The following is a 17,243-nucleotide window of genomic DNA, read 5'->3' on the forward strand; positions in this document are numbered from 1 at the left end:
GCGCCCTCCTGAAGAAACCCACCGCGTACCCCACGGACCTCAAGAACTTCCGCCCCATCTCGCACCTCCCTTTCCCCGCTAAAGTCATCGAGAAGACCGTCAACAAACAGCTGACCGCCTTCCTCGAGACAAACGGCTCCCTCGACCCATCGCAGTCCGGCTTCCGAGCTAACCACAGCACCGAGACCGCCCTCATCGCAGCCACCGACGACATCAGGTCCCTGCTCGACAACGGGGAAACTGCTGCCTTCATCCTCCTCGGCCGCATTCAACACAGTCTGCCACCGCACCCTAACAACCCGCCTCCACCACCTCCAAGGAAAAGCTCTGGAATGGAACAACTCCTTCCTCTCCTTCCTCTCCAACATAACTCAGAGAGTCCGCCTCCCTCCATTCCGCTCAGTGGCCACCAAGATCATCTGCGGCGTACCCCAAGGCTCCTCACTCAGCCCCACCCTCTTCAACGTCTACATGAGCCCCCTCGCAGCCATCGCACGCCAACACGACCTAAACATCATCTCCTACGCTGACGACACCCAGCTGATCCTCTCCCTCACCAACGACCCCGCCACCGCCAGAGCCAGCCTCCAGGAAGAAATGAGAGACATCGCGGAATGGATGAAGCTCAGCCGTGTGAAGCTGAAATCGGACAAGACAGAAGTCCTCATCCTCGGACCGTCCCCCTCCACCTGGGACGACTCCTGGTGGCCCCCTGCACTGGGCCCTGCCCCCATTCCCACGGACCATGCACGCAACCTGGGGTTCATCCTGGACTCCTCCCTCACGATGACCAAGCAAGTCAACGCCGTCTCGTCATCATGTTTCAACACCCTGCGCATGCTCCGAAAGATCTTCCAGTGGATCCCCACCGAAACCAGAAAGACGGTCATCCAGGACCTCGTCACCAGCCGACTGGACTACGGGAACACCCTCTACGCTGGAACCACAGCCAAACTACAGAAAAGACTCCAGCGCATACAGAACGCTTCTGCACGACTCATCCTGGACATCCTGGACATCCCCCGTCACAGCCACATCTCTGCCCACCTGAGAGACCTGCACTGGCTCCCCGTCAGCAAGAGGATCACGTTCAAGCTCCTCACCCACGCACACAAGGCTCTCCACGACATGGGCCCCAAATACCTCAACAACCGCCTCACGTTCTACACACCCACCCGCCAGCTCTGATCAGCCAGCCTCGCCCTCGCCACTGTCCCACAGATTCGCGGAACCACCACCGGAGGAAGATCATTCTCCTACCTGGCGGCCAAGACATGGAACCCCCTCCCCACCCACCTACGGCTGACCCAGGACCATCTCTTCTTCAGGAAGCCACTCAAGACCTGGCTCTTCGAGCAGTAGCAGCACCCTCCCCCCCTCCCCCCAGCGCCTTGAGACCTATAATTGTGTTTGATTGATTGATTGATATGGGTGTCCAATGTTTACAGAAAGGGAAGGGTTAGGCCTGGTCAGTGGGGACACTGTCCAGGTTGACATGGCAGTTCACCGACTGCACACAGGCACTGCGGTGGCAGGCCTGAGTCACCATTTTAGGGCTACTCATGTGAGTGGCACAATCAGTGCTGCAGGCCCACTAGTAGCATTTGAATCACCAGCCCTGGCACAATCAGTACACTTTACTAGGGACTTCTCGGTGATACAAATATGCAAATCATGGATAACCAATCACAATAACAATTTACTCAGGGAGCACTTGCACTTTAACACTGATCAGCAGTGGCAAAGTGTCCAAAGCATCTAAACCAGAAAAAACGAAATCCAGCACAGCGTCAAAAATACAGGCGGTAGAGACAAAAAGTCAGGGGAAAACCACGCCAAAAAAGCCAGGTCTAACAGTGATAGTATTACCTCATTATTTCCTTACTTTTACACTTGTTAACTCTGTTTGGACATAGGTTGCACTTCATTAATAGTGGATTTCCAGCGATATTCACGCATTAAGCTGCTATCGCCGGATATTTTATCGCATTTGAGATAAACGTTGCTAATAGAACGTTATCTCTGCGATAAAATCCGGCGATGCACGGCGATAGAAAAAAATTCGCTAAGCTTATTTAGCGATAAATATCGCTAGTTGTTGATAATATGCCCCTAAATTATTGACTGACAGCAATCCTGTTTTATGTTACTAACTGTCTCTCATCCCAACTATTCTTCAGAATGCAGACCATCTTTGTAGCCATTATAATCATATTCTCTCTTTTTAACTGTATGTGTTTATAATGTTAACTTTTGGGAAAGCAAACATTAATTTATTTCGAATATATAATTTTGTTTCCTGAATGAGGGATTACATGGAGGATAACCAAAGGTATTTTATTACCACACATTTGAAAGCATGAGGACAGCACGGGAGCAAAAGATTTGAGTTTTATGAGATTTTTGTGGCAGGTTTAGAAGCAGGAAAATTGTATTTGTCCTTCAAGCAGTATTGGTTTGCGGTTCAAGTAAAGCCATTTTTGTTTCAGATAGCTAAAACTGTGGACCATGTTTATGAATTGAGGCAGTTTTTAACCTCTAAAGGCATGCTGTCTAAGTGTTTTGTTAGGAAATGGAAGACTGTATGGGTGTGAGCTTGCTGAAAGCAATGGTTTTAATATCAGAGAAATCAATAGTAAAAACCAGCCCACCGCACCATAAAACAGGCCAAAAGGCATCCAAAAAACTGGCTTAATCACCGACCTGTCAGGTCAGCCCATCAGGCACTTCCTGATTGTCCTATAGGCCAGTCCAACCCTAGTTGCACTTGTAGATGCAGTTAGTTCTATGTCAATTGTATTGCAAAATGCAAGATCACCCTTTGCTTGTGGAGCCATACATTATTATGTTCAAACCTCTAGCAGGATGTGCAAGCAAATTGGTAATGTAATTAATAGCTGTGCAACAGCTGCATGCCTGTTTGCAATGTTGATTATGTATTATACAGAGATAGAAATATCAAGTTAATGGTCATTTGTTTGGACATCTGATAGGGGCTGTTGCTGTGTGTCTGGAAGCCATCAAATGCTCAATGAGTGTGCCTAACCTCTAACACATGTGCTTGAGAAACAAACATCGTGTTTCACATCAGTGTGTCTGGAAAGAGTTCATTTTCAATCCTAGCAAGACGTTAAATTATAGACATTTTCAAACTAAAAGTACAGTTTCAAGCTTCACTATGTAATGTAATGTTAGAACCATACCTCCTGCGACCCTTTTACCTCAACCATTTTTTTTTATTCACCCTGAAATGTATTTGTTCATTTGTAACCTCAGTAATATCACCTCGTATGATGTAATTACGGTGGAAAGGTGCCTTATGTTACTTATGTTACTCCTGGCATTTTGCCACTGTCCTGTATCAAACCGTGTGAGTCAATGGCCAGTGAGATTCTGGAAACAACAATAGCTTGAGAACACTTCACCAACCCATGGTAAACAGCTTAAAGTGTTAGACTATACATATGTTGAAAAGAAAACCACAATTTTGTGATTTAAGGAATCTTGGGAATCAGTTGAGATGAGTTGGAAGATTTGTATTATAACAACCTTTATTGTAACCATGTTAGGCCAAAGGCAGAACTTGAGACCAAGTAGTGTTACAGTGACAGACAAGATGGCCACTGTCTGTGAACTACACCTATTTCGCCATGAAAATGTTATAACAACATATAGATGCATGAATGGAAACTGTGCTGGGAATATGTCCTGGCAATATTTTTTAAGGTGCTCATTTATTCGATTGAGCTCAATTCAAAGGTCTCATGGAGAATAGCGGATAGAGTTCGATAAAGTAGAACTATGGCGGCACATAGTAGTTTTATTATATGGTTACTAGCAACCTGTAGGGTGATTCTGAATGGGAAAAGACGAAAACATTAAAATAGTGATTACCCAAGAGAATGCCATTTAGCAAAATAGGCAGCCCTATATTGTGTGGTGTTGTATCCCCACACCACTGTGCTGCTAGACATTTTAGTGCTCCTGTTAAGGTGTTTTTTACTGCCTTTGGTACCCAAATTGAGACAGTGACAAAGAGCTCTTTCTGTTTGAGACCAAGGAATAATGACAGAACATTGAGATTTGGACACCAAATCTATCAGTGGTTACTCACTGAATCTGTGGTTGATACTGTTGCTTATTGTTAATCTCTGATGGCTTCGGACACCACTTCCAATGGAATTCCAGTTTTTTGTTTTGTGCAGCTATGTCTTCATATAGGACAGAGTATCAGTCAAGGAAATGATGAAGCGAACAATGTCTTAGCCTGTAGAGCCATACACTCTCAGCTAAGGTTTGCACCCATATTTATAGCCTAGATCTGTGTCCCCTTAATTATTCTAGACACTCATGCAGAGTATGTAAGGGCCCCAGGGGGTATGCACAGCAGTGCCATATGGATCAGTATCTAAATATTGAGGGACAGAATTTTGACTTACCAAAATATTGACACCAAAATATCGAGGGACAGAATATAGAATGCCTATCTACAAACAGGTAAGTACTAAAATATCGATTCCAAAATATAGAAAGTTAAAATATAGTTAACTAAAATATCAATTTTTTTAAATATATTACAAATACTATAAAAGTAATTAAATAATAAACACAATTAAATTAAACACAGTTGGAATAATGTAAAAAACCTTAAAATGTAAAAATAAATTATTTCTTTAAATATATATACTTACTTATTATAAAATAATTATTATTCTTAATTATAAAATATTTAGAACATTATTAAAAATATATTTACATATATAAATAAACATATTACTTACATATAAAAATAAATAATAGATAATAATTAAAGTAATAATTGTTATGTTAATTAATAATGAGTGCAACAGTAGTGAAAGCATTGGATAGCGTAGGGATAAAAATTACTATTCCCACTCCAGTGAGTGCTATTCCCACTCACAGGAGTGGCAATAGTAATGTTTTCCCTACTCTAGCCAAACATTTCACTACTGTTGCAGTCATTATTAATTAACTTAAAAATTATTATTTTAATTATTTTAATGATTATCTATTATTTAGGGAAAGCGTTGGATAGCGCAGGGTTAAAAATTACTATTTCCACTGCAGAGAGTGCAACAGTAGGGAAAGCGTTGGATAGCGTAAGGGTAAAAATTACTATTCCCACTCCAGTGAGTGCAACAGTAGGGATAGAGTTGGATATTGTAGAGGTAAAAATTACTATTCCCACTCCAGTGAGTGCAATAGTAGGGAAAGCGTTAGCTAGCGTAAGGGTAACAATTACTATTCCCATTCCAGTAAGTGCAACAGTAGGGAAAGCGTTGGATAGCCTAGGGGTAAAAATTACTATTCCCACTCCAGAGAGTGCAAAAGTAGGGAAAGCGTTGGATAGCGGGAGGGTAAAAACGTACTATTCCCACTCCAGAGAGTGCAACAGTAGGGAAAGCGTTGGATAGCGTAGGGTTAAAAATTACTATTCCCACTCCAGAGAGTGCAACAGTAGGGAAAGCGTTGGATAGCGGGAGGGTAAAAATTACCATTCCCACTCCATAGAGTGCAACAGTAGGGAAAGCGTTGGATAGCGGGAGGGTGAAAATAAATATTCTTACTCTAGAGAGTGCAACAGTAGGGAAAGTAATGGTATAATATTTAAATAATAATACATTAATTATCAATACCAATTTAAAATTAATTAAAATTAATTACCAATTACAAAATATTCAATAATTAATTAATTATAAATACCAATAAATGTTGTTTATTAAAACGTAATCACCTATTAATAATTAATTAACAACTAATTAACAATAAATTAATTATCAATACATATAAATATAAATACATATTTACCTATTTACAATTAAAAGACTTCCCACCCTATTCCCCTATAACTCACAACCCACTCCAACTAATAAATTAAAACAATTAACATAATTACCAATTAATAAATTAATTAAAACCTAAATACTAATTAATAAAAAATAATTACCAATGAATAATTAATTAACAATTAATTAATTAATTAATTATCAATACATACAAACAAAAATACATGTTTACTTAATTACAATTAAATTACTTCCCACCCTATTCCCCTATAAACCCACAACCCGCTACAGAACTAAAACGCAAAATGAAATTAAAAATAATGATTAATTCATAAAAACTATTATTTAATTACTATAATTTAATTACTTCCCACCCTATTCTCTATAAACCCACAACCCGCTACAAAATTAAATTACTCAAAAATTACATAAAAAACATTCAGTATTTAAAAAAAATGAAACATACATTACAAATATAATATATATTTTTAACACATATATTAGCATACATAACACAATTTTTTTTTGATATTTTGTTAAACAATATTTTAAATTCGATATTATGGGAATCGATATTCTAACCAACTATATTTTGGTCATTAGATATTCTGTCCATTCTATATTTTTCATTCGATATTCTAGGCAGTCGATATTTTGGAATTGATATTTAGGGTGTTCACCGTGCCATATACCAATGCACTTACAATGCATATCCCACAGCGCCATTATATACTCTGCAGTTATTACTGTAGAGTACGTAAGGGTGCCGAAGGGCACAGCAGTGCATACACATTAGCGTTTTTACATGCTCTGCAGTAATCACTACAGAGCATGTAAGGGTGGCAAGGGGTATGCACTTCAGTGCATCTGGTATTTGGCAGTGCTATTACTTGTATCCAATTTTGGATGGGAGTGTGCCTTTTGCACTAAGAAAAAAGCTCCAAATGCCCAGTCCACCCACCGCGGTATTCTGCGGAATCTTGCAGACATATAATGTAATTTTGTGGAATTCCACTGAGCCAAATTCTGCTAACCCATGATCAAAAATTTTGTTTCAGGCTCCCACACCCAGGGGCATATTACCAAGGCCTTATCGCCGCTTTAGCTGGAATTTTTCCCGCTAAAACGGCGATAATTTTATCGCCCTATTACCTATCTGTCGCTAAAACCAGTTAGCGACAGCTAGTAGGAGATAGCGATCATCTTGGGGCCCGCTTTGCATGTCAGCGATATTTATCACTAATGACATGCAAAGTGGGCGTGCCAAGATGTTAGCGACTGGAAACAGTCACTAACATCGCTTTCTCCTATTACCTACTTTTGGAAATATTTGCGCTAAGCGCGAATATCTCCAAAAACTAACGCCTACCCAGAGCAGTTCTTAGCCATGTTATCCAATGGTTTATCTGCGATAAAAATCGGCGGAGCTCGGCAATAATAATATTGCCACTAAGCCAACATAGCGATAACTATCCCTAGTTGTTGATAATATGCCCCCTACTTTCCTTACGATTCCCTTATCAGCCCCATCTCATTCTTGAGATCTGTCCAGACCCCTTCCTTTTTATTTCTTACTAAATCAAAGGGCACTCTTTGAGGTGTGCAGAAGGAGCCTCGCTCTCCCTTCTCCAGTTTGTCCCTTCCAGCTCACAGGTATGCAGCAATACACAAATCTGTCTGTGGGATTCCTCTAATGCCCTCATGTCTTCCCCAGGCAGCCCTCCCAAAATGGAACCAGAATCCTCCAAGTAATGTATCATTACAGGCACACTTACACTCAGTGTATGTACACAGCATACACACTGTCTAGCACTGTTACCTCAATGTATTGTTTCACAAAAGGCTCACATACACTTAGCACCCACAATCACTCAGCCCTGCTCAGTAATGTAGACTTTCTGTATTGTGCTACTTAGCACACCTACAGCTAGCGCACATATTCACCATGAGCACACTGCACAGCACTACACCCTTAATATACTTTACTCTTCAAAGGTATGCGTATACCCGTTACATGCACTCACCATGCATGCACTGCATAGAGCTGTTCTTTCCCTGTATTGTACCCTTTCCAGGCACACATACAACCAGTGATGAATCACCACTCCTGCACTTTACAGCAATTCACATCTAATTGATGTAAGCTAAAGGGTGAGTTAAGCACACAGGAGTAAAACTGAGCAAGCCTGTGGGTCACACTCCTGGTTAAAAAGGGCCTGTTCACTACGACTGATAACTCCACAGTATGCTGCTACTGCCACGCTCATGCAACTTAACTCTGTCTCAGATATCACACTATAACTCTTACTATTGCCATTGTGCAGACCTCCCTACTATTATTTTAAGGTTATTAGTCCACAGGAGCCATTGTTTTCTAGTCAAATACTTCACTCACCCTAGGCTCTATGTGAGTAGGGTTCCCTTGTTCCTTGTTATTAACTCCTGGTGAAGGCAATAACCTTCCACCACTGTGAGCGTAGCACTTTGGGCATGACTCCAGCTGCAGCAAGGCCAAAATTCCATGCGACAGGCCTATGTCATGGTGCACATGTATAATCCGTGCTTACCTATGACAAATAAAAATCAGCATTAGGGATCCAAACAACAGTACAGTTGGGCATTCAGGGCAGCGGTACATGTCAATTTATTACCGTGCAGAAGACTTTTCTGTCCCAACTACTTCCAATTTCTTGCCATTTGATTATCCCTTGCACTCCCAAATCTATTTAGGAGGAAATATTGTTTGCCTAAAGGAAACGCAGTGTAATGTAATGGCCTAAAGTAATTGAAATTGAGTTTAATATGCTTTTAACATCATAGACATATTCCCTCAGGAATATGACACCGTTTGTGGTGAGTTTTTTGCATTGGATTCTCATATCTTTGGAAGCAAGATGGCGGCCGTGAGGAGCGGCTGAGCAGCAACCTCTGCAGTGTGGACAGAGTTTTCAGTATGAACTCAACAACCCGTTTGCTACTTTAGAAAATACATGCCATGAGCTTGCCTTAAAGCCTACCGGGCAGATAGGGGTCTGAGCTGCTCCGCAGAGGTTTCCGATTGCAGCTTGTGGCTGTACGGAGGAGGCGCCAAGACACACAGTACGACGGTATCTGGTTCTTCGCATCTCGGCATCTCGGCGTCTCGGCTGCCTGGATGCTCTGGGCCGATCCTTGTTTCAGGGCGCTCCCCCCTGGCCTGCGGAGGATTGCTGCTTCGTCCTTCCTGAGGTTTGGGCTGGTCTGGAGACCCGGCGGGGTTCGCGGAGCCCGGAGGCGGAGCCTCACAGGGACGGGATCGGGAGAGAGGAGCAGAGGCGGCGGGGCCCGTGGCTGCTGCGGCTGTGGCTCAGACAGAGGCAGTGTTGTTCCGAGAAGCTGTAAGGCTCATAAGTGCAAAGGCCGGATCAGAGCGAAACAACAACTGTCTTTACTCTCGGTACTTGCTTCACTAATGGCTCCCAAACCCAATACTGGAGGTAAGCCTTTATCAAAAAAGAAAAACGCTGACAACACTGGCATAGCAGGCAGCAATACAGACATCTCCGCGAATACTGTACCCGTAATTAGTACAGGGATTGAAGGGGCAGCACTAGAGGTGGGATCTGGGGGTCGGGCAAAGCAGCAACAGACGTCCTCAGGTCCGAGTACCCCAAAAGAGATGCGGCCCCCTTCTGCTAGAACCAGACAAGCCACAGCCACAGCCACCGCCACCATGAGTGTTGTAGACGTGCTGAATCGGAATGAGAGGAAGAAAAAGCAGAAAGAGTTGGAACCAGCGGCAGCGGCAGCCCCTGAGGTCCCCGTGATGTCATTACCGCTCACTCAAGAAGACGTAGAGATTGAACCTGATCCAGACATTGAGGTCACATCTCAACCAGCCTTTCATTCCCAACAGCCTCAATCTCAATCTCAGCTGCAGTTATATCAGCTAGGTCAGGTAGCTGGAGCAGGGGTTGACACCTCAAGCGGTACTCTGGTCTTGACATCACAGACGACTCATCCTATTGATATTATTATGGAGGTAGACGAGGGGATTGGTAAAGGGGCCAGCGAGTGTACAGCTCCTATAACTGCTAAGGATACACTAGACTCTTTACCAGAAGGCATGGTAGAGTGTACTCCCATTTCCCCAACAACTAACAATGGAGGCATTCAAGAAGGCTCAACAACAGACGAGGCACTGAAAGAGGATACCAGATCCACCACGATCCAAGTCGAACCTGTCGAATCAGTAGGTAACGGAAATGTCATTCATTCCGGATCAGCACTTGGTGAAAAGGAGAAGGAAAAGGAGAAGACTCCCAGTGAGTGTTTCTTCTCCGTGACAGAGGAGGCCGACTGGTCAGAGGATGAGGAGCTCCATAGCTCTGATATCGATTGCAGCAATCCAGAAACGGAAAGCGACAACGAGGAAGGGATGCCATCAACTACCATTAAAAACATGCCTTCCCAAAGGGATCACCCAGAACTAACATGGGATCACTCTCCTACAACATCTCTCCAGGGAAACTCGAATCAGGGGATGGCTCAGACACAGCATCAGGAGTCTACGCAACTCTCAATGATGTCTCTGATGGCAATGATGGAATCAATCCATCAAGGAATAACAGCACATAGAGAAGAGACTCGATCAGACAGCCTCAAGGCCCAAGCCGCAATGCGAAAGATGAAAGGAGTGGTCAGGAAGCTATCAAAAGCCTGCACAAATGTAGGCGACAGGGTCTCTAATCTAGAAGAGAGGATCGTCGCTACTGAAGCAGAGGTTGCAGCTTCCACGAGCAGGGTGGAATCTTTTGGCGCACAAGCAATAGATGTCCAGTGGAAGTTGGAGGACCTAGAAAACAGCCAAAGAAGGAACAATCTCAGGGTCCTTGGGATTCCGGAAGGAATCGAAGGGCAGGATGTTAAAGCCTTCATAGTGAAAACCTTCGAGAAAGCCTTTCCAGACATCGCTGGTTGGAATTGGACTACTGAAATTCAGAGAGCGCATAGGACTCCATTTAAACCGAGACAGAATACCAGAGAAGGTGATAAGCCCAGAGCTATCTTAATCTACATAGGGAACTTTCTTCTACGCCAGTCCATATCCGAGAAAGCAAGACCAGATGCCAAAAGAACTTTTGAGGGAGGCTCTTTCTTTGTAAGGCCTGATTTCTGTCATGCCACCGTTGAACGGCGTTGGCGGCTGAGACAATTAATCAAGCCCTTTCAGGACAAAAGAGTACAGGTCTATCTCATTAATCCTGCCCAGTTAAAAATAATCCATTTAGGCAAGACTATGTATTTCTCTTCAGAAATCAAAGCTCGGGAGTATCTGGACTCAATTTAGTACGGTTCATAACTAATATAGATTGTGTAGTGTAGGGTCATCCTACATATAATATATCAGAGTTACTAGCGAAGTATGTTTTACTATTAGTCTTCAAATGATCTATATAAGAAGGATGCAGCTGAAGGGGGATGAATATCACAGTTGTAGAGTTATATAGTTCATGCGGGGCAGGGTATGACTTGCAAGTTTAATTTCTTCTCTAAGCTCAAGGTTTATAGAGTTAATGGTGTCACGATAAGGTGGTTCATGGTTTATTGATGAGTTGAGGGTGAATTCTAATTAGTAGTCCTTAAATTGTCCACTGCTGGGTTGCATCCATCACACGCACAGACTTAGTCTGCGCGCTTCACTGGGGAGCGGGTCGGGGCCAGGGGGGTTAGGGGGGGACAAGGTTTGGAGTGGGGTGGGGGGGGTGGGGAAAGCAAAAACTAAAAAGGAAAAAGAAAGTTCATGCAATTAATGTGTTTCTCAATATAAATGTAAATGTAATGTCTAGAGTGGATATGCACAGTCACGGGAAGCTCAGGAGAAAATGTAACTGGTTAGAATGTTGGCTCTGCTCCCTACAGGGCTATGTCTAGTATTAGGGTAGTTAGCCTAAATATTGGTGGGTTGAATAACTGGAAAAAGAGGGGCAGGTTTGAAGAGTATATAAAATTAATAAGGCTGATATCATTTGTTTACAAGAGACCCACTTACTATGGAAAAAGAAACACTGGCTAAATTTAAGGGGGTATGAAATTCTGTCCTGTTCTTCACAGACATCAACGGTAAAGGGGGTAGCTATTATGGGTCGGGTAGGTCTGGGAGGAGCAAAAAATTCAAAAGCTGATGCACTGGGAAGATGGGCAATATGTGAATTGAAGCCAGGTATAACTTTATGCACAGTATACGGCTCTAACATGGATGATCCAGGGGTGATGGATCATATAGAGAGGGAACTTATTAACTGGCCCTCACCTATAGTAATGTGCGGAGATCTTAATATTTCAGCAGATTTTTCAGGGGATATCCCATATATCGGTCGCAAGCCCCGAGTATTCAGGGCCGTATCTTCTATAATTCAATCTCATGGGTTGAGGGATGTGTGGGGCAGCCTAAGGAAAGAGGAGCCTGGGTTCACATACTTTTCACACCCTTTTAACAAACACACAAAATTGGATTATTTCTTAATATCAGCAACTTGTCTTCCTAACGTAAAAATTGAAATGCCGCCTAGGCTAATATCGGATCATAACCCCCTCATTCTTACTATGACCATGAATATACAAAGGGAGAAGAGCAGACCCTGGACTTTTGACAGAAAGCTATTAGCGGATAGTAATTATTTAGCATACATCAAGAACTGGTCCCAGTCGTTCTTTGATGCAAATAGATATAGTGCATCCCGGGTTATGGTCTGGGATAGTTTTAAAGCCGGCCTGAGGGGAGAGACAATCAGCTTTTCGGGTAGGATGTGGAAAGTAGCTAGGGAAGACAGAGAACGTCTTTTGGTCAAATTGGCGGAGGCAGAGGAACAACACAGGAGAGATGTCAGCCAGGGGAATCAGGGTAACCAGAGTTTAGAAAAGCTGAATAGTATAAAGGCAGATATCCAACGGCAATTGGCAAAAAAAGCTGCAGCAGAATATCAGACCCGCAGAGCCAGTATGTATGAAACAGGGGAGAACGCAGGCAGGGCTTTAGCATTAAGGATAAGACAAGCCACATCAAAAAACACTATTACCGAAATTAAAGAAGGTGATCAGATCTATAATAAACCAACTGAAATTCTTGAAGTCTTTAGGAGGTTTTATCAGGATCTTTACAAAGAAGAAACGGATATAGACGATTCGAGCTTAAACTGGCCGGATACAGGCACTAAATTAACATCTAGCGAGATAGAAACTTTGGAGCAGAATATCACTATGGAGGAGTTCTCCCAGGCACTAAAAGATCTATCAGCAGGCAAGGCAGCAGGGCCTGATGCCATACCCCTGGAGGTCTATAAACACTTGAAGGAAGAAACGGCACCTCTTCTGTTAGATCTATTCAATGGGGTTATAAATACTGGAGTTATACCAGAATCTTGGACCAAAACCAATATAGTGGTATTTCACAAGAAAGGTAAACCCAAGGAAAACCCGGGATCCTATAGACCCATATCATTAATAAATAGTGATAACAAACTATATGCAAAGATAATGGCTACACGGATGGGGAGGAATATCGCGACTCTTGTCTCGCCCTGGCAGCATGGTTTCATCCCTGGAAGGGGTACTACTGACCATATTAGAAGGGCCATAACCCTGTTCGATATCCATGCGGCTGGCGGGGGGGGTCGCGATGATCCTCCTCGATGCAGAAAAAGCGTTCGATCGCGTCAAATGGAGCTTTCTGTGGAAAGTGATGGCGGATAGAGGTTTTGGTCCTAGATTTTTGCAGGCAATTAAAGCTATGTATTTTAATCCAACAGCCAGTATCCAGCTTATGGGTGAAAGCTCTAGGCAGATTCATATCACGAGAGGCACGAGACAAGGGTGTCCGTGTTCACCCATCCTTTTCGCATTATACATAGACCCCCTAATTACACTTATAAAGAATAGCATCAATATAAAGCCTGTTGTCACTGATGGATTTCACACCAAAATCCTCGCATATGCGGATGATTTAGCCATAACCACCACTGATCCAGACAGTGCAATGAGCGCAATAATCAGTATTACTTCTGACTTCGGGAGGTTATCTGGGTATCGACTAAATGTGGCAAAAACACAGGTACTATGTTCAAGAAATATTGTCAAACTAGACGACAGATATGTAGACTCAGTGGTATATTTGGGAATAACAATTAATGCTCAGCCAAGGGAAATCATCAAAGATAATTTTCTGCCCCTACTTGAAAAGATGAAACTGGATCTAAAAAGAATCGATACCCTTCATTTGTCAATTATAGGCAGGGCCAATGTCATCAAAATGACAATGTTCCCGAAGATCCTATATAAATTTAGGTCTATCCCCTTTAAAGTAGATGACATATTGATCAAGGAAATAGAGGCAGTCTTCATGAAATTTGTTTGGCAATATGGCAAGGTGAGGAGATCAATTAAATATATGTCTCTCCCTCAAGAAAAGGGTGGGTTAGGAATTCCTAATCTTAAGTTCTACAATTGGTCTTGCCTTTTGACAGAAATGGCTATACTCTTTTTTTCCTGGTATTACGCCACATAGCCAGGGAGATATCCCATCTATCTATCAGCTGGCTCTAGGGAGCGAAGCACACAGGGTATTACTAAGGAAATATGATAAACGATTTTATAAGGTAACAGGCTACAAAATTTTGGAAGACGTCTGGGGGTTATGGTCCTCTGTTCAGAAGAACCAGAACATTCCAAAGTATAATAAACACACTATACTCTGGAATTCAGGACTATTTCCTCATCTAAGCAGAGATGGCCCATGGAGACACTGGGAAGGTCAGGGAATTACTACATTAGGTCAAGTGATGACAAAGGATGTTTTAAGGCCCCTTGAACTTCTGAAATCACGATATTTACTCCAAGGATCCCAAGAGTTCAAATATATACAGCTGGCCAACACAATTAAATCAAAAAGACAGAGTATAGACATATCAAAAGATTGTACAATACTAGACTATATGAAGGGAGGTGGTTGTAGAATTAGATCAATTTACGGGCTATTCTTGGAAACGCTGCCCGATGATATTCTTAAGACAGAGGCTGCTTGGGCTGTAAAACTGAGAGATCCTGACATTGATCTGGATAAATCTATCCTAATGGATAAAAGATTCCTACGCTCCTCAAACTTAAGAGCACAGCACTTTAAGACTCTCTTCAACTTATACTATACCCCGGCTAAACTGTATGAATGGGGAAAGAGGGAGGATAGTAACTGCCCTAGATGTGGGAATGGGCCTGCTGATGTTCTACATATGTTTTGTAGTTGTGGGAAACTAGGGACAATCAAAAATGAAATCGAAAAGTTCCTAGAGGGGCTGCTAGCTGTCAAAATAGACCTATCCCCTACACTTCTAATAATTGGATGTGATGCTAAACTGGGCCTAAGTACAGAATCTGAGGCACTTGTCTTTTTATCAACAGCTGTTTTATCAACATGCTGCCGCATGGAAGGATGTTGAGGCCCCAACCTTCCAAATGTGGATGTGCAGGATGCTCGGGATTCATAACATCGAGTCCGAGTTATACGCTTTAAAGGGTGCGAAATCCAGGGAAATGGGATTAAGGATATGGGCGCCAGTGGCATCATGGAGGCAGTTAAAAAGTGGGGGCCCATAGCTTTTAAAACATTTAACGTAGCCATTACTATTGTATTTATTGTATCTTTTTTACCCCATGTTATGTCAGCTGAGCTTTTTACTCTCATTATGTGTATTTATCTTCCTCGGGCGTATACTTATAATCCTGTATTAATACTCAATGCTTTGTACAAGGGTACATTATATTGTCATGAACTTTCAATAAAAATAAAAAAATTTAAAAAAAAGGATTCTCATATCTTTGCACAGTTTTCTTCAGTCTATGTAACAGTCTATGGAAGGTAACATGTCTCTAAATTGTGTGAGCCAGAGCTCCTACTGACAGTGACTAGAATCCTATTTGACCTGGAGGAGACTTCTAATCTAGGACTAGGGTTTCAGTTGTTAAACACTCCTAATCTTCCATCATTTTCACAAGGCCAAGGTAAGTTCTGCTAAATCAGACACTATCCTAACCCCCTAGTCTGTGTCAAAAGACCAGTAATGCATCCTAAAAGGAGAACTTCAATGGATAAACCCTGTGGGCGTTATCACCATCCATGATGGGATATTTGCTCCGTAAATTGGAATAGAGATGGAAAGCGATAGATACTATTTCAACACTACAGCTCAGATGCAATAATATTTCAGAAAGCTTCAATTGATAAAAGAAATTGCACTTAGTGGTACACATTGTATTGTAGTGAAAGTACATTCATTCAGGAAAGCACCCCGTGCTGATGAAATCATTGCTTGAATGAACATATTGAAGTGGTAAGTCTCACAGCTAAGATGGGATATTTATCTTATTAGACAATATCAGTGCAATTAACCTGTAGTCAAAAAATCACAATGGGAATACATGGTTATCAATGATGAGAAGATTGAACCCAAGGTAAATATCACTACAATTAGAAAGGGAGCTTAAAAATGCACTCTTATGCTTGCTAGTCTCTCCATTATGATAGGGGTCTCTCTAGGGGAAATAATACCATGTAACCGTAAAAATAGTCAGAGAGGCAGATAAGCGGTGTGCTCTTGCAAGATCATATTTGATACGAACCACCCAAACGATAACGTTTATCTGTGAATTTGAACACGAGTAAACCTTTTGATGCTACTTTTTGTGTAGTCAGCATTTTGTCCGGCTAAACACCTAAAAAGAGCATGCAAGTGAACTGACAATTTGCCTGCTAGTTGCTATTCTAGATATGACAAATGGTGGATGAAATGCAATGTAGATATCGCCATTGGCAACTAAACGATTAGCTGCTTTGTTTCTACCAGCCATAAACCTGCAGAGCATCTTGCTTACTATTTATGACGAATTATCATCACAGTGAGTTGAAATACACTAAACAGCAAATGTTTTCTCTTCTCTGGTTTATTGCAGGGGGAGTCTGTATCTTTCGGAGAAAAGGGAGCTCCTGTAAGTATTTCAAATATATGCAGCAGGCGTTTAAGGGGTGCCATTGTGGAGTTGGGAGGCCATTACCACCATTCAGCTGCAAGAGTACACAGGCTTGAACAGCAGTTCTGAAGTGTCTTCCTGAAAGAAATGGTTTGATTTTCTTTAGAGGAGAGAGCTGATATCAGGCACCCGTTTTTGGCAACCTGTTCCTAGATAGAGAGTTTGGTGTCCAGGGTGAATCGGAGTGATTTGGAATTCGGCGAGGGTTGGGATTAGAAACTGTCATGGTTCATGTAATTGAAGAAGGTTTGTAATGTATATTTTTTGTTGTTCTTGTCAAATAATAGCTATTCTGTCTTGGTTGGGTTGAGATTCAGGTAGGTGCTGGACATCCAGGTCTGGATGATGAGCAAGTAGAAAGGTATTCCTCATTTTCTG

The 17,243-nt window shown here is 42.3% G+C and overlaps 1 protein-coding gene across 1 annotated transcript in view; it reads left to right on the forward strand.

Annotated features, from left to right (window-relative positions):
- LOC147707467 (collagen alpha-1(XIX) chain-like) overlaps positions 1-16,934 on the forward strand; it is a 1,668,057-nt gene extending 1,651,123 nt beyond the window's left edge. Inside the window, exon 22 of the mRNA XM_086925649.1 lies at positions 16,788-16,934. Coding sequence (XP_086781775.1) covers positions 16,788-16,934 — 147 coding nt within the window. The remainder of the gene's footprint in view (positions 1-16,787) is intronic.
- The last annotated feature ends 309 nt before the right edge of the window (positions 16,935-17,243 follow it).

Source organism: Lissotriton vulgaris, chromosome 6 (assembly GCF_964263255.1).
Source record: "Lissotriton vulgaris chromosome 6, aLisVul1.2, whole genome shotgun sequence".
Classification (NCBI taxonomy): Eukaryota; Metazoa; Chordata; class Amphibia; order Caudata; family Salamandridae; genus Lissotriton; species Lissotriton vulgaris.